Genomic DNA, 25,031 nt, shown 5'->3' with positions numbered 1-25,031 from the left:
AGTTCACAAGGTGGATACTTCTTCATATGGAAGAAAACTGACTGAATCTAATGTGCTGCTTCGGATACCGCAGAGCCTCTTCCCAGCAGTTGTGGAGAGGATGTGTTGTGTCCCAGACAATCCTGCAGAACCTGGTCAGGTATCGTTTCTAGCTGATTAGAAACCAGTTGAGTTTCTGGGACGGGAAGTTCTTCAGTGGGATGAGACATTTTATTTTGAATTTGAGAATTCCCATATTTATATCTTCTGAGTTTGCAAAACTTTATTGAGCTTTATTGAGGATAACATCAGGGTAAAAATCAAGAATGGCATTTTCTTTTCCTTGAAAAGCCAAACCGTGTCTAGGAGGACAGTTTACGGATTGAGTTGAAATGCGAGTTGGAAACAGTGTGGGCAGTTGAACAATTTTTCTACCAAATTGGGCTAGTTTTGCAGATTTGTTGCAGGAAGAAGTTTGACCTCTGTGGGTTCCAATTTGGGGGCTATTTTGGATTATTTTTAAAGCACTGTACAGATAGTCCTTGACCTATAACTATTTGCTTAGTGACTTAGTGAAGTTATAGCAGCACTGAAAAAAGTGGCCTTGACCAGTTTTCGTACTTACGAGTGTTCCAGCATCCATGGGGTCAAAATCCAGGCGTTTAGCCACTGGCAAGTATTTATGACGGCTGAGCTGTCCCAGGGTCACGTCATCACCATTTGTAACCTTCCCAGCTGGTGTCCCGCAAAGTCATTGGAGGATTCACATAACAACTTCACAACTGTAGGATATGAGCTGCCAATTATGGCAAAAAATGGGGTGCAGCAACTGTCAAGAACAGAAATTTTTGTTAATAATTAATTTGTTAATAATTCTGATTGTAGATCTAGTTAGTACTACCTGTACAGTTTGGGGGCAATATATCCAACCGTCATGAACGATAACCGAAAGATACATCCCAGAGACAGTAAGAGGGTTAAGTCAGCCAGGCCCTCCCCCCAGCTGCCTTGCCAGCCCCTCCACAGACCCCCCCCACACACACATACACATACTCACACACATGGATTCATCTTCTCCTTTCTCATCCCTCCTCCTTTCTGAGGGGCCCCTTTGGAAAACTACAGCAGAGGGGGAAATCTCCAATACTGACCCCTGCATATTTGGATTTTTCAACTTTTTTGAGCCCTTGGAAACCTGATGCTCCTGTTGACACACATATATATTTTCCTCCTCCACCCCCTCCCCCTTTGGAGGAGGCTCCTGCTGCTGCTGCTGCCCAGGCCAGTGTGCCCTGCGATGTAGCCCCCCACCCACGGACTGGCAGCTTTTAAATGACTAACTTAAAATGACATATTAGCCCTTTTAACATGGCAGTCTATACCTCTTTTTTAAGGTTAAGAATGCATGTTTTTCCCTTCTTGACGAAGGCTCTTTATTTGGTATGTGAGAACTTGCTTTTTCAGCAACTACACAACAGAGTATTCCGAGTGTCTCTAAATACATCTGCAACTTTCAGGAAAGACACAAACCCAGCTGGGAAAGACTGACACAAAAATTGGTCACGTGTGGAATTTTATCCAGAATCAATGTTTTCTGTTTGCGCTTCACAAGCACTCAATGTATTCCATTGTTTCATCATTTCTGTACTGACTTCTATGAGGAAATTCACTAGCAGGAACCATTGGCAGGAGGTTCTCATCCTTAGCTCCTCTTTAACTGGAGATGGTCTCCTTTTCTTTATTTATTTATTATTGCGATTTATATGCCGCCTTTCTCCCTGGGGACTCAAGGCGGCTTACAAAATGACAAATTCCAATACAAATCACAATGAAATAAAATTAAAATCAGCAACCCTATTAAAACAGTTTAAAATTATGACAGTGTACCCCCAAATGGATCAGTTGAGTTGACGGAAGACCCACGTCTTCAGCTCACGATGGAAGGAAAGAAGGTCGGGGGCTGTCCTGAGCTCAGTGGGCAATCCATTCCAGAGGGTCGGGGCTCCCACAGAGAACGCCCTCCTCCTGGCGGCCGTCAGCCGACATTGTTTGGCCGACGGCACCGTGAGGAGGCCGACTCTGTGAGAGCGCACAGGACGATGGGAGAGCGGCTGGAGGTGGTCCTTCAAGTACCCCGGGCCTAAGCCATGAAGGGCTTTATAGGTAAGCACCAGCACCTTGAAATGTATCCGGAGCGCCACCGGCAGCCAGTGCAGCTCACGCAGGAGAGGTGTTACACAGGAGTATCTAGGCGCCCCCGTAACTACACACGCGGCTGCGTTCTGGACTAGCTGGAGCCTCCGGACACATCCCAAGGGCAGCCCCATGTAGAGGGTGTTACAGTAGTCCAACCTAGGGGTAACGAGGGCATGAGTGACTGTGGCGAGGGCATTCCGGTCTGCATGAATTCCAAATTCTTACATCCAGGATCAAGAATTTTCCTGCATCAAAAAGAGGCCATGTAGTTGCTATTTAAAAACAGACGAGTGAGTCACACATAGCGAGTTTATGTATTTATTTGGATCCTGCCTTTATTATTTTTACAAATAAGGCAGAGAAGACATGCAGCAAAATGAAGGGGAATATTTGGAGCGGAGTGTTGAACTGAAGGGTCTTTGGAGCTCTCTGAGCCCCCCTCCCTTCTAGCCATGAGGAAGCTACTTTGGGCAATGAAACGTCTGCAAGAAGAGGAGCCCCCAGGAGCCCCTCCCCCTCCCATCCAGCACAGCTTCCTCCTCTCTTCCCCCAACAACAGCCCTGTGAGGTGGGCTGGACTGAAAAGGGAGCTATCCAACCCCTGAACTCAGGGTCTCTTCTTTCTCCCCTCCCAGCCTTCATCCCTGGCTCCCCTTGAGAGGTTGCTATGAGGCCGCAGCCCCAGAAGAGCCCCCGACCTCCCCCTCCCTCAATACGGAGGGGGGGGCATCGCATCCCAAAGTTCAAGGGAAGCCCCCCTTCACCTCCTTGTAGGACCATAACAACAGTTCGCACCGCGCAGGCGCCCTCTGGCTGATTGAAGGAAGGCAATTGGTCGCTTTGAGGCGGAACTTCTGGCGAAAAAGGAATGAAGCCTCCACTTCCGTAAATAAAACGGGCAACGAGGGAGCTGCCTGAATCGGCGACAGAGAAGCCAGGATGATGCAGGTTTGGCGCAGGGGATGCTGGGAGTCGAAGTCCGGGAGGGTCTCTCCAGAGAAGGCAGGCCCGGGAGCCTGAGGCCTAGTCTTGAGGGCAGGGAGGGAGACGGAAGGCTGGGAAGGAGGCCTTGTCCGCCTGGAGAATGCCCAGGAGGCCAATGGGAGGCGGGGGCTTGGGCCTGGGCCTCCCCTGCGGGGAAAGGGACACAGCCGTGACCCTCTTCTCTTTTTCCCCTGCAGGAGGACGGAGGATGGCAGCGGATGCAGGAAAGAGGCACCGGCCGAGAGGAGGAGGAGGAGAGCGGGCCCCGCAGAGCAGCCCTGCCCGGTCCCTGCGCGGCTTCCGCGGGAGACAGCAGGGAAAGGCCGGGAGGCTCCAGGGCTGCAGGAGGGAGGAGCCCACGGGGAGCCCGGGAAAGGCAGCTGCCTGGAGGGCGATGCGTGGAGGAGGAAACGGGCAGAGACCCCGAGACGGGCCTGGAGGCTCCTCCCGAAGACCCCGAAAGCCCCGAAGGATCCAGGAGGAAGTAAAGAAATATCACTGCCCGGAATGTCAAAAATCCTTCAAAAATAACGGACATCTTCAAAGGCATCTAAGGATCCACTCAGCTGGAAACCCAAATCAATGTTTTGAGTGTGGACTTCAGTCGAAGACCAGATCTTAATCAACATCAAAGGATCCACACAGGAGAAAAACCTTACAAATGCCTAAAGTGTGGAAAGAGCTTCAGTCACAGGAGCACCCTTTATGTACATGAAAGGATCCACACGGGAGAAAAACCTTATAAGTGCTTCGAGTGTGGAAAGAGCTTCAGTTAAAGGAGCACCCATGAAACACATCTAAGGATCCACTCGGGAGAGAAACCTCATAAGTGCCTGCAGTGTGGAAAGAGCTTCAGTCAGAGCAGCAGCCTTTACAGACATAGAAGAATCCACTGGAGAGAGAAACTGAATAAATGCCTGGAGGGCGGAGGGTCCTTCGGAAGACCCGGGAGGCCCCAAACGATCCAGGAGGGAGAAAAGAAATACAAATGCCTAGAATGTGAAAAATCCTTCAAAACAAATGGACATTTTGAAAACCATCTTCAAAGGCATCTAAGGATTCACTCAGCTGGAAACCCAAATCAATGCTTTGAGTGTGGAAAGAACTTCAGTCGAAGAGCAGATCTCAATCAACATCTACGAATCCACACAGGAGAAAAACCTTATAAATGCTTTGAGTGTGGAAAGAGCTTCCGTCACAGGAGCAGCCACGAGAGACATCAAAGGATCCACACGGAAGAGAAACCATTTAAATGTCTGGAGTGTGGAAAGAGCTTCAATTGGAGAGGAAACTTTTACACACATCAAAAAATCCACTCAGGAGAAAACACATGTGAATGCCTGGCGTGTAGAAAGAGCTTTACTGGAGCTTCAGGCCTCCGTTGTCATACAAAAATACATACTGGAGAAAAACCCTATAAATGCCTCGAATGTGGAAACAGCTTCAATACGAGAAGAGACCTGGATAGACATGAAATGATTCACACAGGAGAAAAACCACATAAATGTCTTCAGTGTGGAAAGAGCTTCACTCAGAGAGGAAACCTCTGCGTCCATCAAAGAATCCACTCAGGAGAGAAACCATATCAATGCCTGGATTGTGGCAAGAGTTTGTCTTCAAAGAGAAGCCTTGATTCACATCAAAGAATCCACTCGGGAGAAAAACCATATAAATGTCTGCAGTGTGGAAAGAGCTTCGATCTGAGGGGAAGCCTTTACATACATCAAAGAATCCACTCGGAAGACAATCCATATCAATGCCTGGATTGTGGCAAACGTTTGTCTTCAAAGAAAACCCTTTATTCACATCAAAGAATCCACACTGGAGAAAAACCACATGCATGTCTAGAATGTGGAAAGAGCTTCATTCAGAGAGGAAATCTTTACATACATCAAAGAATCCACACTGGAGAGAAACCCTATAATCGCCCTAAAATTGTGTTTCCACCAAAATAAGCCCCAGTGATTATTTTGGGACCCAAAAGAAAATAAGGCCGGGTGTTAATTTTGGGGAATATGGATCTTGAGCCTGTAATTTAGGGTGTTGGCTATTCCTACTCTTTTAGTATTATCTGCAAATTTGATGAGTTGTCCTTCTATTCCCTCATTTAAGTCATTTATGAAGATGAGTACTGGGTACTGGGCCTAAGACGCAACCTTCTGGTTCCCCACTGCTTCCTTCCCTCCATGTAGATGTATTCCCATTAAGGACCACCCAGTGTCTCACTCAATTACAAATCAATCCATCCAACTCAGGCATGAGTTTCATCCCATGAGTTTTAATAATAGCAACTATATCATATGTACCTTTTCCTTCTCCTTTCTCTTTACTCCCTGCCTCCTTGTATGAATGGTTATCTAGCGGTTTTTGCTTGGAATCGGGTTCTAGAGGTCTTGAAGATTGGAGACCCTTCCCACTCCACTTTCTAACTTCAAAATAAAGAACGTTTTGAATGGTACATGCTAGGCATTTCAACTGGCTGAAATTGTACCTTTTCACAATAGTTTTATGTGATTCCTTCCCCCCTGCAAACGTTCTCCTTTTAATGCAATGCCCTTTTCAATGGTTATGCTTAATATGATAGGATGTTTAACTGATGTAACTAAGCAGGATTTCTTCCATCCAATCAACTGTTTTGTACTTTTCCTACAGTATGGAGTGTAAAATGAAACCTGAGTCTGTCCTGGGCTCCTTTGTTCATTAAGGGAAACCTCTTTTCTAAATTACTCTAAAGGTGCCTTTAAATGATCTGCCAACTCTGTGCCTAATTGAAACAAGTGTGCTGTGGTAGAATCCAGGTGTCAGACCTGCCCCAACCTGGTCCCTTAAGAAAGACCCATCAGAATGAAGCAAAGAGTACAAACCGATTCCGGGTTTCTCTGCTCTTCATCGCCTTTCATTTCCCCCCTCCTTATTTCGGAAAGGAGATGCAAGTCCTTAATCTCTCTTAAGGCCAACAAAGCTTTGTGAGATACTAGCCATATTCTCAGCACACAGGAGGAGAAGTACATCTGGGCCCAGGGATTGAGGTAGGTATGAGATGGTCAGTTGACCTTGTCGAGGAGTGGAGGTCCAAATACAGCCCTGCGAGACTTTTCTGAAGAGGAGGGTTAACACATTTCATACAATTGCTGAATGAGAAAAACCATCTGTACTGCATTTTCCAAGTTCGTCATAATGATTTCATTGAAAATGGACTCAAATGTAGATTTAAAATCAACACAGGCTACATGCATTAATTTTGTCTGTGCCATTTTGTTTTATTTAGAAGGTTAGTCATAAATCAAACTCTACACCCAACACATTGTGCAAGAACACCTTGTGGAGGCCATTTAGTTCGGTCAGTTTTAACTTTCGACGGTAAATTGAGATTATTGGAATTTACTTATATAAAAGTATATAAGTTTTGCTACGACAGGTGGATTCGATCATTCATCTCGTCCTTCTCTGAAACTTGTGAAATAGTATTTGAGGGGCTCAAACCGGGCCCAGTATTTCTCATGGTGTTTGACTGGAGCAGGTGGAACAATTCTTGGCCTCTGGTTTGTGGCCACAATCTCTTTTTATGAGAGGGCAATTTCTGGTTCCATGTTCTCCTTCAGGAAGGGTTTCAGCTGCAACCAGGATTGCCCCAGAGAGGGGGCAACTGATAGGCCAGCTTGGACGCAACCTGGAAGTAACGAAGGCTGAACTTAAGACGACAGACAAATCCCCAGAAATCCAGCTCTTCTCAACACCACCACACTTACACCTTTACGATTTATGTTTTGTTTCCTAATGTGATTTGATTGCTTATTTGGTATCCTATGAATAAGTGTTCTATCTTATGACTCTTGAATGTATTTATTATTATATTAATAATAGCATCAGTCGGAACCCCGACATTTACACTTGAGAGAATATGCACCAAACACAAATTCCTTGTGTGTCCAATCACACTTGGCTAATAAAGAATTCTATTCTATTTTTTCTATTCTATTCTTAGGACATCTGAATATGGGTGTTAGATCCTATGGAGTCAGTAGTGTTGTGTGTATCGAATCATAATTTATAGGACTGGCCAACATACCTCATGTTCTAGAGCATCTTGGCCAGACTACCTGGGCTGGTTGTTGTGCGGCTCTAATTTGGGGAGAACCAGTGTCCTACCTGCTTGGCAGGAAGGCAGTCTAGGAGTGGCACTCCCAAGAAAAGCCTTCGGCTGAGAATCTCTGGGCTGCTGGGCTCCTGAGGGTCAGCAGATGGCGTAATAAGTCCTGTCCTTTGCTGCCCCCTTCCTGTCTGTGGTGGACCTGCGGCTCTGATCTACTTCCATCTCAGAAGGCTTTGGCAGCCCCCAAAGGCTTTGGTAGCTCTGATCTACTTCCATCTCAAACCCAGAAGGCTTTGGCAGCCCCCACAATAAAGATGGCTGTTGGGTCCTTCAAAAGCGCTCCTTTGACCTCGCTCTGGTTTCTCGGCAGGTGCAAGGACCATGGGGGCTGGAAAACATGGGCTGGCTGGTGCGGGGCGAACAACTTCGTAGTCCCCACCTGCGGCTTTTTGGCCAAGTATAGCTTTCTTTGTCTAAAGTCACTTTCATAAACTGTATTGTATGCCTAGGCTTAAAAAAAAGTTTTCAATGCGAGAGGGAATGTTATTCAATTGCCACTGCTGTCCATCAAGTGACAGGTGAGAGCCTTGGAACATGGGTGGTGTATTCCGGCCTCCTGAATTCACTCCCAGGGCCTGGAGAGCTCTTCCACTGAGGCCCTAGGGCTTGGCTGTTGCTCCTGGTGAATCCCAGGTCAGTCAATAATAAAGATCCCAAATTATCCAAGACTTTATTGATGAGAAGTCAGCTGACCGCCCATGCATCTCTGAGGTCTGTCAAGAGATGTGTCCATCCAGGTTTAGGATTTTGCGCCAGCTGAGCCCCTGGGCATGGGAAGCAAGTGGCAGTGGTCACCCAAGAATCTCTTTTGGCGTTCAGGGGCTTCGGTCCCCAGGATTCTGGTTGGGAGATCCTTCTTTCTTAAGCGTGGATACTACTGTACCATCTGCCCTGCTCTCCAGGCTCATAGTGCTGGGGTACTTCCGTTTGCCACCCCTGGCCTCAGAAACAATCTAAGAAATCACGACAGTCATGGGCCCATCCCAGATCGACTCAGCAATGATTCAGAACAATGGTCGTCAGACACTGGTTTAATCTTACCAGATCAATGGCAATGTGATCTGGCGGGGAATCCATTATTATCCCCCGTCAAGGTCAGATCATGACTTGGTGCCTGTGAGATTCTCTTATGCCACTCTCCCCCTTCTTCAGGCCCATTTGAATGATCCTCCTCCGATGACTGATGAACCCAATGGGTTACAGAGGGAACTGGGGAAAAGCCTGGGAGAGTGGGGGGGGGGGGAGCTTGAAGGCATTTCGCTTCTCATCCAAGAAGCTTCTTCAGTACTATAGAACTGAAGAAGCTTCTTGGATGAGAAGTGAAACATATTCAAAGAAAAGCAAATGAAGCCCAGTTCCCTCTTGAAAAAGCACCTTGGGGATGAGGCCTCCTGCACGAGCAGAGGGTCAGACTAGAAGACCTCCAAGGGCCCTTCCAGCTCAGCTGTTCTTATTCTGTTAGCTGACAAGGGAACTTCCTACATACGCCTAAAAGCACCTTGAGGACCTCACTGGGCTCCAGCATCACCTTACCCCAGGTATTTACTGCAAATACAAGAACATTAAAATGATGTCAAATCTTAAAAAGTTGCTTTTGGCGAGAGGGGGGGGCATAAAAGTTTAAAAACCTATAGGGTTGCTCAATCAGGATCCCGTCCCAGCCAAGAAGAAGCTGAAGAGCAAGAGAGGAGCAGGACCAGGAACCCCTCCAGCCTTTGGGGCGCAGGATTTAAATAGGAAAAGCCCCCCCCACCAACCCAAGGCAGTGGGGGTGCTCCAGCTACGGCGCATTTAAGGGGAGAGGGACAGAGCTGGATGGGGCTGCAATGGGGGGGGGAAAGGTTCTCCTTCCTGGAGGCTTCGACCTCAGGAGCTCAGCAGAGGCCGAGGGGGTCCACATATTAATGGGGGGGTCCTGGAGGGGATTTCCCCCCTGCAGATTTGCAAGGGGGTCTTTGGGTGGGGAGGAAGCGGGAAAAGGGGGGTCAGGAGCTGCAGGGAGGAGCCCCCTCGGTCTCTCTGCCTGGAGGCCACGGAGGAGCCTGGCTGGAGCCCCCCAGGAGGAAGGGGAGACCCCTCAGCCCCGCCTGCCTGGGTGCCCCCCCCATATTTCCACCCCCCCGCCTTGTCTAGGGAGGGACTCCGGTTGGGGGAAGGGAGGGAGTCAGAGCCGCAGAAGGGCCCCCCAACCTCCGCCTGCGTGGATTCAGGGGGGAGGGGGAGAAGAGGGACCCCAAAGATCAAAGGAAAAATCCCCCCAAGTGTCACTTCCGCCCGAGAACAGAAAGGGAAACGGCACCGCGCAGGCGCACTCTGCGTGACTGAAAATGGAGGACGCCGATTGGTCGCTCTGGGGACGGCAGCGATTGGCTGCAGGACTCCTTGGGGCGGTCCCTCCGAAGGAATGGTGTTTCCGCCCCCCCCACCCCTCCTTGCCTATGGGAAGAAAGCCTCAGCCCCAAAACGGCCCCCTGCTGGATGCGGGGAGACCCCAAAATTCAACGGGACCCCCTCGGCCCACCACCGCCCGGAACTCTCACAACTCTCGGCAACGCGCAGGCGCCATCTTGCTCGATAAAGGAAGGAAGACGCCGATTGGCCGTTCTGGAAACGGCGGTGATTGGCAGGAGGACCGCTTGGGACGGTCTCTCCACAGGAATAGGCGGAGCTTCGGCCTTCCTACGCGGAAGAGCGTAACCTCTACTTCCGGAAAACTAAACCGAGACCCGTGGAGCTGCCTGAGTCGCCGATAGAAGAGACATGATGATGCAGGTTCGGCGCAAGGGATGCTGGGAGTTGCAGTCCGGGAGGGCGTCTCCGGAAAGGGGAGGGAGGGAGGCGAGCAAGATGGGAAGGCCGAGGCCTCGTCTCGCTTGGGGATGCTGGGAAGGAGGCCGTGTCCGCCTGGAGAATGCCCGGGAGGCCCGTGGGAGGCGGGGGCTTGGGCCTGGGCCTCCCCTGCGGGGAAGGGGAAGCATCCGTGACCCTCTTCCCTTTCTCCCCTGCAGGAGGACGGAGGATGGCGGCGGATGCAGGAAAGAGGCGCCGCCCGAGAGGAGGAGGAGGAGGAGAGCGGGCCCCGCGGAGCTGTCCTGACCGGTCCTGGCGCGGCTTCTCCGGGAGACGGTGGGGAAAGGCCGGGAGGCTCTGGAGCTGCAGGACGGAGGAGCCCAGGGGGAGCCCGGGAAAGGCGGCTGCCTGGAGGGCGACGTGTGGAGGAGGAAAGGGGCAGAGACCCCAAGACGGGCCTGGAGGGCGGAGGCTTCTTCCGAAGACCCCCAAAGCCCCGAAGGATCCAGGAGGGAGGAAAGAAACATCAGTGCCCGGAATGCAAAAAATCCTTCAAAAGAAACGGAGATTTTCAAAGGCATCTAAGGATCCACATAGGAGAAAAACCTCATAAGTGCCTGGAGTGTGGAAAGAGCTTCAGTCAGAGGGGACATCTTTATACACATCAAAGGATCCACACAGGAGAAAAACCTCATAAATGCTTTCAGTGTGGAAAGAGCTTCAGTCAGAGGGGATATCTTTATATACATCAAAGGAGCCACTCGGGAGAAAAACCTCATAAGTGCCTGGAGTGTGGAAAGAGCTTCAGTCAGAGGGGATATCTTTATACACATCAAAGGATCCACTCGGGAGAAAAACCTCATAAGTGCCTGGAGTGTGGAAAGAGCTTCAGTCAGAGGGGACATCTTTATACACATCAAAGGAGCCACTCAGGAGAAAAACCTCATAAGTGCCTGGAGTGTGGAAAGAGCTTCAGTCAGAGGGGACATCTTTATACACATCAAAGGAGCCACTCAGGAGAAAAACCTCATAAATGCCTGGAATGTGGAAAGAGCTTTGGTCAAAGGAGCAGCCTCTATAAACATCAAAGAATCCACACAGGAGAGAAACCTCATAAATGCCTGGAATGTGGAAAGAGCTTCCGTCATACCAGCACCCTTTATAGACATCAAAGGATCCATTCAGGGGAGGAACCATATAAATGCCTGGAATGTGGAAAGAGTTTTAGATACAAGACAAGCCTTAATAGGCATCAAAGAATCCATTCATTAGGGGTACCAGATGAAGTTCTGATGTATGAAAAGACATTGAATCACAGTGGAAACTTTTATAAACATCAAAAAATCCTCACAGGAGAAAAACCTCATAAATGCCTGGAGTGTGGCAAGAGCTTTGGTCAAAGGAGCACCCTCAATAAACATCAAATAATCCACACAGGAGAAAAACCTCACAAGTGCCTGGAGTGTGGAAAGAGCTTCAGTCAGAGGAGCAACCTTTATATACATCAAAGGAGCCACTCAGGAGAAAAACCTCATAAGTGCCTGGAGTGTGGAAAGAGCTTCAGTCAGAGGAGCAGCCTCTATAAACATCAAAGGATCCACACAGGAGAAAAACCTCATAAATGCCTGGAATGTGGAAAGAGTTTTAGATACAAAACAAGCCTTAATAGGCATCAAAGGATCCATTCAGGGGAGGAACCATATAAATGCCTGGAATGTGGAAAGAGTTTTAGATACAAGACAAGCCTTAATAGGCATCAAAGAATCCATTCATTAGAGGTACCAGATGAAGTCCTGATGTATGAAAAGACATTGAATCACAGTGGAAACTTTTATAAACATCAAAGAATCCTCACAGGAGAAAAACCTCATAAATGCCTGGAGTGTGGAAAGAATTTTGGTCAAGGGAGCACCCTTTATAAACATCAAAGGATCCATTCTGGAGAGAAACTGAAGAAATGCCTGGAGGGCGGAGGGTCCTTCGGAAGACCTGGAGATCCCCAAAGGTTCCAGGAGGGAGGAAAGAAACATCAGTGCCTGGAATGTGAAAAATCCTTCAGAACAAACTACCATCTTCAAAGCCACCTAAGAATCCACACAGGAGAAAAACCTCATAAATGCCTTGAGTGTGGAAAGAGCTTTGGTCATATCAGCACCCTCTATAAACATCAAAGAATCCACACAGGAGAAAAACCTCATAAGTGCCTGGAGTGTGGAAAGAGCTTCAGTCAGAGGGGACACCTTTATAGACATCAAAGAATCCACTCAGGAGAAAAACCACATAAATGCCTAGAATGTGGAAAGAGCTTCAGTCAGAGGGGACACCTTTATAGACATCAAAGAATCCACTCAGGAGAAAAACCACATAAATGCCTGGAGTGTGGAAAGAGCTTTGGTCGTATCAGTATCCTTTATACACATCAGAGGAGCCACACAGGAGAAAAACCACATAAATGCCTGGAGTGTGGAAAGAGCTTTGGTGATAGCAGTACCCTTTATAGACACCAAAGGATCCACACAGGAGAAAAGCCACATAAATGCCTAGAGTGTGGAAAGAGCTTCAGTCAGAGGGGACACCTTTATAGACATCAAAGAATCCACTCAGGAGAAAAACCACATAAATGCCTGGAGTGTGGAAAGAGCTTTGGTCGTATCAGTATCCTTTATACACATCAGAGGAGCCACACAGGAGAAAAACCACATAAATGCCTGGAATATGGAAAGAGCTTCAGTCATAGCAACAGCCTTTATACACATCAAAGGATCCACACAGGAGAAAAACCTCATAAATGCCTGGAATGTGGAAAGAGCTTCAGTCAAAGGCGCAGCCTTTATAGACATAAAAGGATCCACACAGGAGAGAAACCTCATAAATGCCTGGTAAGAAAGGTAATAAAATCCAATTAAAACTTTTAATAAATTTAATATATGTTTTTCTTTTAATAAATTCCTTTAATCTTCCAGGGCCATGCCCAGGCTCCCAGACCTGAGTTTGACTGTTGTCGGTCATTCTGATGGCAACTAGCAGAGCAGGCTGTCCTGGGAGGGGCGGGAGGCCTTGTATGAGTCTGGATGTCCATCTGTCAGTGGTTCAGGAATGTTGGATTCTCAACTGGGCAGCTGTGGACGAGATCCTGCCTGATCCCTGTCCAAGGGCTGCAGTTGAGGGCTGCTCCGATTGTTAGACTTTGAAGTTCAAAAATGGAATTCTGAGGCCTGCTCTCAAAAGAATATAGATATACCCATACATATGCTACATACACATTAATCACAGCCCATTTAGATTACATAACAAGAGACTTGGGAGTTCACAAGATGGATACTTCTTCATATGGAAGAAAACTGACTGAATCTAATGTGCTGCTTCAGATACCGCAGAGCCTCTTCCCAGCAGTTGTGGAGAGGATGTGTTGTGTCCCAGACAATCATGCAGAACCTGGTCAGGCAACATTTCTAGCTGATTAGCTGATAATTTACAACGAAAGATTGTAACAGTGACCAATGCCTTTTCAGAAATAGTTATAGTGATGGATAAAAATATCAAGTTTTTAGAGTCTAAAATGGAGGAAGTTGATGACAAGATTTATAATTTGGATAATAAAATACAAAGAATTGAAAATGATTTGATAAATATTCAAGACAATAGCTCAGAAGTAAAGTTTAAAAAGGAAGCTGATCACGAGACCTGCAATGCAGAAAATATAAAACACGGGATTGAAAAAGAAGTTATAATGATGCAATACAGGCTCACGGAATTTGCGGTTAGAATGAGAGGGTTACAGGAAAACAATAGAGATGATTTAAGAAAAATATCTGCTGAAGTTCTGGCTGGGATTTTAAAGGTTCATCCTGAGGAGGTATTTTGTAAGATTGATAAGGCCTATAGAGTAAACTCTTGGATTGCAAAGCAAAGGCAATTGCCTAGAGATGTGGTGATTTACTTTACAGATAAAGAAATAAGAAATAATATTGTGCAAAAATCCTTTAATTCTACTTTACAACTGTACGGAAGAAAGATTTGGATATATAAAGAGTTGCCGCCCAAGATGTTAAAAGATAGAAAGAAATTTGGATTCCTGGTGACTGAGCTAAAAAAAACAAAACATCTCATTTAGGTGGGATGCTCCAATTGGTATAATATTGAGATATCAAGGAGAAAGATACCAATTAAATTCTGTTGAAAAAGCGGAAGAATTTTACTATAAGATTCTTAAAATGGGTTCAACATCTTCATGTATAATACATGAGTGGAATAAAGAAAAGCAAAATCAACAAGAGATAGAAATTCAGGATAAGCAGAAGGAGGTGGAAGTAATGGAAAAACAACAAGTTACAGAGGTCTTTGTAGATGAGCCGCTTCTGGATTCTTCAGAGGTCTCAGCTGGACTATTTATAAATACAAGAGAGGCGGCGTTGGATTCTAATGTGATGACTTATCAAGTCACAGACCAGCATGGAAATCAATCAGTTGATATACAACTCATAGAAAAGAAACCAGAATGGAGATTTAAGCCACAAAAGCAAAACCAACAAGATCAAGTTATAGATCAGCATGAAAACCAAACAGTTGATATACAACTCATGGAAAGGAAATCAGGATGGAGATCTAACCCACAAAAAGTCAAGAAAAAAAGAAGTAGGTCTCATAAAAACAAAAACTTTTAAACTAAACAACAGTGTAATGCCAGTTATCTAAAAGATGATTGAATATATGAAAAGATAGCTGAGGCAAAGTATTGGTTTATATTATCTTGAGGAGAGTGACAGACCCCTGCAGTGCTGTACTTTTGGGATGTGAAAAGGGCCTTAAACTGAATGGATTGGAATTATCTATTTTGGATTCTTTGATAAATGTATTACGTTTATGCTGAGCTACAAGGCAAGAGAGTTATGGGATCGGGGCACGCAGAAGATCTGGCTGTTACCCTATTACGGTGGTTGGAATTAATAATTTAGATGAAAGACACTACTATAGACACTATATGGAATACAAATATAAAGTCACTCGGGTGGTTGTTTTCCTTTTTATATATATATATATATGAAGATATTTACTATTGATGGGGGCAGATGATAATTGAAGATTCCGAACATACTGTTGGAATTAGGATGTGATGTTACCCTAATATGGGTGATGGAGTTAACAATCCTGCTGAAAGACATTACAGAAGACATCATATGGATTACAAGCTTAAAGTCATTTGAGGATTTTATTTATATAAGGGAATACTTTTTAGTGGTGTGGGCAGAAGAAAAAAGATATTAAGAATTGTTATGTATGGTAATTCTGTAGGAAAGTGGGTGGAGACAGGTTAGCTTATTGATTGTTTAGTTTAAGAAAAGGGATATTATGTTTAAGAGATATACTTATGGGAGTGGAGGAAATGGATAGACCATGAGTTGAATAAATGTTAAATTAGGATTTATTATATAGTTTTATAGTGGAAGGTTGCTTTGAAATGTTATATTAATATACATAAAAGATTTGATTTAAGAGATATATGTATGGGGGAGGAGAAAAAGTGTAGATTAAATTGCTAAACTGGGAGATATAATAATATTACTATGCTAAACTAGGAGTTATTATACAATGTTATAGTAGAATGTTATTTTGAAATAAGGGGGATATAATAATATTAGAAAGAAAGGGTCAGCATATGGGGGATGGAGTAAAGGGATGGTAAAGTATTATATAATCTGTTATGAATTTGGGTTTTACTTTGAAGAAGCCACAGGGGGAGGGGAGGGCGAGGGGGAGTTAGGGAGGGGGGGGGAAAGGGGGGGGGAAATTTGTATTTGAAAAACTTTTTCAATAAAAAAAAAAAAAGAAACCAGTTGAGTTTCTGGGATGGAAAGTTCTTCAGTGGGATGAGACATTTTATTTTGAATTTGAGAATTCCCATATTTATATCTTCTGAGTTTGCAGAACTTTATTGAACTTTATTGAGGATAACATCAGGGTAAAAATGAACAATGGCATTTTCTTTTCCTTGAAAAGCCAAACCGTATCTAGGAGGACAGTTTGGGGATTGAGTTGAAATGCGAGTTGGAAACAGTGTGGACACGTGAACAATTTTTCTACCAAATTGGGCTAGTTTTGCAGATTTGTTACAGGAAAAAGCCTTGATAGCACAGTGGTCTAGAGCACCCTGTTATTAACACAGCTGCCTGCAATTACTGCTGGTTCGAATCTCTCCAAGGCTCAAGGTTGACTCAGCCTTCCATCCTTTCTAAGGTAGGTAAATTGAGGGCCCAGTTTGTGGGGGCAATAAGCTGACTTTGTATAAATATACAAAGCTATGAAGGTTATTGCTTAATGCATTGTAAGCCGCCCTGAGTCTCCGGAGAAGGGTGGCATATAAATCAAATTAAAAAAAAAAAAAAACCTTTATTGAGGATAACATCAGGGTAAAAATCAACAATGGCATTTTCTTTTCCTTGAAAATCCAAACCGTATCTAGGAGGACAGTTTGGGGATTGAGTTGAAATGCGAGTTGGAAACAGTGTGGGCAGTTGAACAATTTTTCTACCAAATTGGGCTAATTTTGCAGATTTGTTGCAGGAAAAAGTTTGACCTCTGTGGGTTCCAATTTGGGGGCTATTTTGGATTATTTTTAAAGCACTGTACAGATAGTCCTTGACCTACAACTATTTGCTTAGTGACTTAGTGAAGTTTGGGGGCAATATATCGAACCGTCATGAACGATAACCGCAAAATACATCCCAGAGACAGTAAAAGGATTAAGTCAGCCAGGCCCTCCCCCCAGCTGCCTTGCCAGCCCCTCCACAGAGCCCCCACACACATACACACACACACATGGATTCATCTTGTCCTTTCTCATCCCTACTCCTTTCTTTTTTTTTTTATTGAAAAAGTTTTACAAATACATTTTCTCCCCAGTTTCTCCCCCCAACCCTCCCTGACCCTCCCTAACTCTCCCCTCCCCCCATGACTTCCTCAAAATATAATCCAAATCAAAATCACATTTTATAAAACTTGAACCCCTCCACCCCCTGTATATTATTCAAATCTTGACAAAATTCAGTTATTCTGTCCCTATATAATACATTCAGTTAAAAGCTATCTGGTATTTCCTAGTTTGGTTTTTATTCTGCACATAATCTATCCACTTTTTCCACTCCCATACATAAGTCTCTTGAGTCCGATCTTTTAGATATGCTGAAATCTTCGCCATCTCTGCAAAACTGGCCATCTTCAAAGTCCATTCTTCAATAGTGGGCATAGCTTCATTTTTCCAATATTGACCTATCAGTAATCTCGCTGCTGTTACCATATACAATATCAGCTTTGTTTCACCCAATGTAAAACCCTTAACTATACCCAATAAAAACAATTGTGGAGAAAACTGAAGTTTTTTCTTCAAAACATTTTTCATAACCCACCAAATTTTTATCCAAAAAGCCTTCACTTTCTTACAAGTCCACCACATATGATAATTGTGGGAATGCAGTAGCCATAGTACATGTATAGACCAGTTTAACTGGTTGGACACTTGTATGGAGCTTAGCAATGAAATAATCAAACTATGAAAAGTGGGTTCATATGGATACTCTCTGAAGGGCCCAATTCATTCTTTCTTTGTTTATAACATAGGATGTGCCTGCAAAAGTAAAGATATCTCCTTGTATAAACATTCTTGAGAAACAAAGCAGACACATCTCTTATCTCTTTGTAAACACATTCCTGAGAATCAGATAACAGAGATGGGCCTCTCGCCTGGTAGTATCTGGTACCAAGCAGCCAGAGTTAGGTTTTGCTTTTTATCTTTACCATTGTTTTCCTATCTCTCGTATGTAATATGAGATGTGAGGCCATAATAACGCCTTCTGATGACGCTGTATTTGGGTAACTAATAAAAGAGATTGTAGCTTTTTGTTAGCTGCTCTCTCATCCCGAGAAACACCTGTCCTTGTGTCTTCTCTAATCTGGACCATACATGAGGAGCCTGCCAGGATGAATTCAACATCTGGTGACCCCGACGTGATTACCCTGCTTGGTGCTATATGTCTCTTGGTAATTTCATACTCATTCGGCTGGAAGAAGCCTCTGCAAACCAGGGCCGGTCGTCTACGGACGAAGCACCCTCCCATAAATCGTGAGTATGGAGGCAGAATTGCCAAGTACCCCGACATGATAGCCCTTGAGGCTATACGTCTCTTGGAACCCCTGTTCTCACCGCCTGGAAGAGGCTGTGCACCACGATTTAGCCTGAAACACGGCGACAATCTTTCGTGAGTATAGGGGGAGGTCTTTCCAAGCAGCAAATGAAGCATTTGCAAGAGCTTGGTGAGATATCCAAGACTAATATTATTGTTTTTAAAAGATAAAGGGAAAGTCCTGCCCATGATATCAAAAAAGAATTTGATCTACCTTCTGGCAACCGGAAAAGGGCTCTTTAAAAGTGAATATGTGGAAGCAGATGGGAACATGCCTCCACAAACCTCCCCAGCCCTGAAAAAAAAATTTTGCACTCTGGAGATTAGTTATAGAGTGTTTTATGATACATTAAAAATAAATAAATAAAAGCCTTCAGGACACTGTTAATAGTTCCTTTTCAGACTTTGTTGAGAGATTGCTCTCACGTTAAATCACCCACACAGACGCACGGCATGAAATTAAACATCAGCTCATTCTGAAGGAGTCAGTTACACCCCCACTAAGCAGAATTTAAAGAAACAGTTAGACAAAAAAAGGGGGATGGATAGAATAAATTGCTGAAATGCTTTCTGTGTGTCTACCGGCTGCAACTTTGGACGTTTATTTGGCAGATATGATTAAAGTGTGTCAGGATCATCGTATAGATGACATTTAAATTGGAGCACAAAAAATACAACCTAATTGGCTTTTTGAAAATACAAAATGATTTATGTGTAAATGAATTGCACATTGCCCCAGAAAAAATACAACTGTACGCTTCTTATCTGTATAGGGCATAAACTATGTGCAATCTCTTTCTGCTCCGGCTTTTAAAGTTACCCAAAGTTAAATTTGCAACAATTACTGGGTACTATTAATTGGGACTGCTCATATTTCTCTTTACCTATGCATTTACTTAGTCCATTATTTGAGTTATTGACTAAAAGAAAAAGCCAGGAGATTTAATTCTGTTTTAGAACAGCAAAAAGTACATTGCTTTATTTGTCTCATTACCATCTAAAAATGTTTTACCCTTTATTTAAGCTATTGCTGAAATTATAACCTTGGGACGTAATCCAGACTGTCGAAGAAATGGAACTGATCTAATAAATATTATTCTTTCTATCTCAAAATCTGACTTTTACTTTTGTCTTCGGAATGATTCATCTCTTCAGTGTGCTCTAACTGACTATGTAAGCTGTATTTCATATTATTTGCCTAAAGATCCTAGGTTTACTTGCTTAATGATTTTCTCCAGAGGAGCCACTGCTTACAAGGACATCTGGAAAGAATCTTACACTAATTGTCTGCGACTATCTTAGCTTTCACACTTTTTCTCAACAAGCTTTTAATTTGATCTCTGACTCTCAGTATGTTTCTCAGGCTGAAAAAATAAATAAATAAATAAATAAATTGTTTATTGTTCTTCCCACCCGGGGTTTAGCAGGAAATAAAATTAGAGCCTGTCTAAATGGGAAGACTCAGATAATTTGAACTAATCAACTTGAAGTGATTTCTGTTAAAAATATTTTGTTGATGTGCATCTATAATGATAGTGTGTGGAATTGATATGCTTGGCTGGCCAGCAAAAATTGACTGGGTTTGAACTTGAAACTGTGGAAAACCGGGCAATGGTTATGGGCCCATATCACTTTTTGTGATTATGACTGTTGCCTGAATTTTTTCACTGTTTTGGGAATAAACTAGTTCATTGAAATAATTTGAATGACTGATTCGCATGAAGGATGTATTATACAAAAGGTCTGATTGCAGTACAGATGTGAATGGGTGTGTATTGGATTGCATGAAATGTAATTTTGTGTATAAGCACCTTTTTTCTTTTCTCTCCCTGCCCTCCGAAGAGAAGGGAGGCTTGGTCTGTTTTAAAAAATTTTTCCTTTCCCTCACCCCCTCCCTTTTTTCCTGGGAGATGAGAGGCACAAAGAGGGGGGGGGCTACTTTGTACTTTTAACCATTTTTTTTTCTCTCAGAGAACCAGCCAGAGAAAGGCGGGAGTGAAAGGGTGATATCTGATACCTGCCTTTGCAGAGCACTGAACGGCTCAGAATGCAATTTTGATTTTTTCCTTCTGAAAATTTTTGACGTTTTAAATACTTTCATACCCAATTCTATTTCAGAGCATTGACTCAAAATACTCCTTATTGTTTTTATGTCTACGTGCATTTTGCATATTTAACAGATAGCATGTTTGTTCTTTGTTGTTTGTTGTTTATTTGTTTGTTTCTTTGTCAGCAGCAAAAATTGCTGCCATTTTTAGGAATTATCACAGAGATGAGTTAGAAATTACAATATGTAGACAGATCAAATACTTAGGACATTTAATTAATGAAAGAAAATAACACCTGAAGAGTTGAGAAAATTTTTAGGATTGACTGGATATTGTAGGCTGTGAATAGATAATTGTGCTATTTTAAATAAAGACTGGTATGCAAAGAACCCAGTGTTACAGGGAATGTAAGAAGGAGTTGAATTGTTTAAGAGAAAGTTGGTTTGCACAGACGGGCTGGCTTGGAAGTCAGAATGGCAGTGAGAGAAGGACTTGAATGTTTAGTGTTATAAGGAGATTTGTTTATTGGAAGGTTATAGATATTGTGGGTAGCAGAGACAGAGACTGGAAGAGGGAAATGACAAAGCTGCAACTGCGCTTATGGTTATATCTTCCATCACACCATGGGACAGTCATGCCTATTTTCATCAAAATAAAAAGCATTAGCGAAACAATTTGGTCTCATGGCAGCTGAAGTGACTGCCATCATACAACAATGTCCTACCTGTAGTCAACAAGCTCATTCTATCCCTATGGGTGTAAACCCTAGAGGACTAAAAGCTTGTGAAAATTGGCAAATGTATGTGACTCAATATCCATCCTTTGCCCCATGGAAATATCTGCATGTTTCCTTGGATACTTATTCAGGATTTATTATTGGCATTCCCTAAAAAAGGGGAAGCAACCAAACATGTAATAAATCATTGTATTCGGACTTCTGCATCGATGGGACGCCCAATTGAACTTAAAACTGACAACGGACCTGTGTACACCAGTACTGCCTTTGCAGACTTTTGTAACATGTGGTCCTTCACACATAAATTTGGCTTATAAAATTGAAAGAGGAAAAATGCCTCAGCCTCCCAGCCATGCAAAACAAACTCAATCTTTGTTTATATACTTTGAACTTTCTTAACCTGACTGGACAGCCTCCCACATCGGCTGCGACCCGTCATTTTTCTGCTTATCCATCAGCTGCCCTAAAACCGAAGGTCTATTTTCGCCAATTACCTGATCCTGCATGGAGAGGGCCCGCTGACCTTATTACCTGGGGCCGTGGATACGCTGCTGTCCAGCATAACGATCGCATCATTTGGATCCCCAAAAGACACGTAAGACCATTTCATTTACAACAAAAAGAAGGAGAAACCCCTGGTGTTGAGATTTAAGAGAAAAAACATCTTGCTGAGTCCTCCCGGCAACAGACTCTTAACGCAAGATGGTGACCATCAGCTTTGCAGAACTACACCGGAAGTTGGTCCCCTGCGCACAGCGGAAGATTTCATCAGGAGAAAAAATACCTTCACATTGTACATATACATTTTAACACTTTCTTACACATACTAATGTTAGTAGAATTGTTTTTCTAATTTTGCTAGTAATTTTGTTTCACACGTATAAGTGACTATGATTTGTTTATGGCCTTGGACATTGTTAGCTTTGGGACTCTCAAGTGACCATGTAAGAACGCTCCTGCCACAAACGCATTGTCTATGCACGAGGCCCTTACTTTCTACCTAAGTCTACCCCACCACCTAAGGTTCCCATATTGACATTTCCAATTAAAGGGGGAATGAATAAGGACAATGGGCCTCTACAACAATTGCATAAAGGAAATTATATATCACGGATTCTGGAATTAAGTCAAGATCTTGTTAATCAGCATAACCCTACCTTAGGTGAGAAATGCTGGTTATGCTTATCTGCTGACCCTGCATCTTATCATGCTATTCCTGTAAAACCACAACTTTGGGTAAAAACAAAGGCAACAATTCTCCTTGAAAGGGATAGTAGAAATAAAAAACCTGTCTCACCAATACAAGGAGATTTTTATGAAGCATTCAAACGATTGGGAAAAAGTCGTCTTCCTATCACAGGCCCAATTGCTACAGGTGTAGACCTCATAGGAACACCTTCTTTATGTGTAAAGAGACATCAGAAACTCGGTAGGCCTGTAGGATCCCTGACAGACGAACAATGTCACTCAGCAATATATATAGGCCCAAAAATAAATTTGGTGGACATAAAATTAACAAAGGGAGTTTTTCCCTCTGCTTACCGCAAATTTCAACAAAAGGTTACTTTCTCAACTCCACCAGAACTACACTTTAGAAAGGACAGGTGGGGTGGATGGAATATGTCTGTGGAAAGCTGTCCAAAACCATTTCACCCTCCAGGATTTCCCATTTGGTTCAATTTAAAATCCAAGGCAGATATATGTATCCTTTTTCCACCGGGAAATACTACCTCTCGATATATTTTTGAAGGACCGATTCTCAGAGATAAACAGAAGGACCTATCACTAGAAATCCCATTACAACCTTTAGCAGGAATGTTTGTAGCAGGCACTATGGGAGTCTGGACTAATGAAAACAACCGTAGACTCCATGCCTTCTCCATGAACATCGGAACATGTGTGGAAGAAAAAGGAGTGTTTTTCTTGTGTGGAACAAATGCATATCTGTGTTTGCCAGCAAACTGGACAGGAGTGTGTACATTAGCCCACCTTTTTCCTAAAGTGGGTGTTGTCAGTGCTGAGCACTCTATCCCTGTTCCCCTTTTGGGACATGTTCAAAAGAGGGTTCCCATTCTCATCCCACTATTAGCGCTTCTAGGGATGGGAACAGCTGTTGGAACAGGAGTAGCCGGCGTCACGCACTCTGTAATCCAGTTTAAACAGATATCAGAGGAGTTGCAGGGAAGTTTGAATCAAATAGCTGGCACTTTGATTGAGGTCCAAAATCAAATAGACTCCCTGGCTGCTGTGGTATTACAAAACCGACGTGCCTTAGACCTCCTGACAGCAGAAAAAGGAGGAACATGTATATTTTTAGGTGAAGATTGTTGTTTTTACATGAACAAATCAGGTGTGGTCAGAGAAGGTGCTCGGGAATTACAGGATAGGGCTTCCAAGATAACTCAGAGGTTACAAACTCCTGACATGTGGTTTTCTTGGGTGCCTGGATCCGGATGGATTAAGCAAATGATATTTTTGTTCATATGCGCAATAGCTGGTTTAACATTCATCCCATGTGTGATACCAATCATTAGACAATTATCTATCAGAGCGGTAAAAGAGATTCAAGTTGAGAAGGAACTAGCTTTGACAGAACATCTTCTTGATCAACTTGGTCCCTGCCCTATGGAAGAACTTACAGATTCTGAGTTAGATTCATATGTGGTAATGGGATCAGGGGAATAAAAGAAACAATCTCCCTATGACTTAAGAAACTAACTATAATAACATGTATAACCATTTGTATGCCTTTCTTATTGCTTTGCTTATTTTTGTATGTATTCAATGTATTACTGCTTTGTTTGCTATGATGATAGACATGTTTCCCAGGCATAAAGAGAACATCATAATAACAACACAGCAGAACCCTGTTGCAAAAAACAAAAACAGAGGAAATGTGGGAATGCAGTAGCCATAGTACATGTATAGACCAGTTTAACTGGTTGGACACTTGTATGGAGCTTAGCAATGAAATAATCAAACTATGAAAAGTGGGTTCATATGGATACTCTCTGAAGGGCCCAATTCATTCTTTCTTTGTTTATAACATAGGATGTGCCTGCAAAAGTAAAGATATCTCCTTGTATAAACATTCTTGAGAAACAAAGCAGACACATCTCTTATCTCTTTGTAAACACATTCCTGAGAATCAGATAACAGAGATGGGCCTCTCGCCTGGTAGTATCTGGTACCAAGCAGCCAGAGTTAGGTTTTGCTTTTTATCTTTACCATTGTTTTCCTATCTCTCGTATGTAATATGAGATGTGAGGCCATAATAACGCCTTCTGATGACGCTGTATTTGGGTAACTAATAAAAGAGATTGTAGCTTTTTGTTAGCTGCTCTCTCATCCCGAGAAACACCTGTCCTTGTGTCTTCTCTAATCTGGACCATACATGAGGAGCCCGCCAGGATGAATTCAACAGATAATATGTGGCATCTAAGCTATCACATCTCCAGCATTTTGGTTGAACATTAGGATACATACACGATAATTTCTTAGGATCTAAATGCCACCTATAAAACATTTTATAAACATTTTCCCTCAAATTCTGCGACTGTGTAAATTTAACATTCTGGACCCATAGTTTTTTCCATGTTTCCAACATCACTGGTTCTGCAAAATTTTGTGCCCATTTTATCATCCAATCTTTAACCAATTCATTTTCCGAGTCCCTTTCTAGCAAAACATTATAAACCCTCTTAATATGCATCGGGCCTTTCTCTTTTATATGTCTAACCAATTCTTCATGCATCATTATACCAGTTTTTTGGTCTTCTTTCCATCTCAGTTGAAGTTGATTATACTGTAACCAAGTTAAATTAGTCCCTTCTTCCAACAGCGTTTCTTTTTTTTTTTTTTTATTGAAAAAGTTTTCAAATACAGATTTTTCCCCCTTTCCCCCCCTCTCCCTCCCCCTCCCTAACCCCCCCTCCCCACCCCAGCCATCCCCCCTGTGACTTCTTCAT

At 43.5% G+C, this 25,031-nt stretch overlaps 1 protein-coding gene and 1 pseudogene across 2 annotated transcripts in view; both read left to right on the top strand.

Annotated features, from left to right (window-relative positions):
* LOC148111769 (uncharacterized) overlaps positions 1-25,031 on the top strand; it is a 332,684-nt gene that overhangs the window by 8,491 nt on the left and 299,162 nt on the right. The window contains exon 4 of the mRNA XM_087879751.1: positions 10,321-12,990. Within this exon, the coding sequence (XP_087735877.1) occupies positions 10,321-12,990 (2,670 nt within the window). The remainder of the gene's footprint in view (positions 1-10,320; positions 12,991-25,031) is intronic.
* On the top strand, positions 2,349-7,123 carry LOC148111774 (uncharacterized; annotated as a pseudogene). The gene is made up of 2 exons (XR_015730223.1): positions 2,349-2,375; positions 3,357-7,123. The product of XR_015730223.1 is annotated as an uncharacterized LOC148111774 (transcript).

The sequence above is a fragment of the Pantherophis guttatus genome, chromosome 16, assembly GCF_059756535.1.
Source record: "Pantherophis guttatus breed Tessera chromosome 16, ASM5975653v1, whole genome shotgun sequence".
Classification (NCBI taxonomy): domain Eukaryota; kingdom Metazoa; phylum Chordata; class Lepidosauria; order Squamata; family Colubridae; genus Pantherophis; species Pantherophis guttatus.
This window is presented reverse-complemented; position numbering and strand designations above follow the sequence as displayed.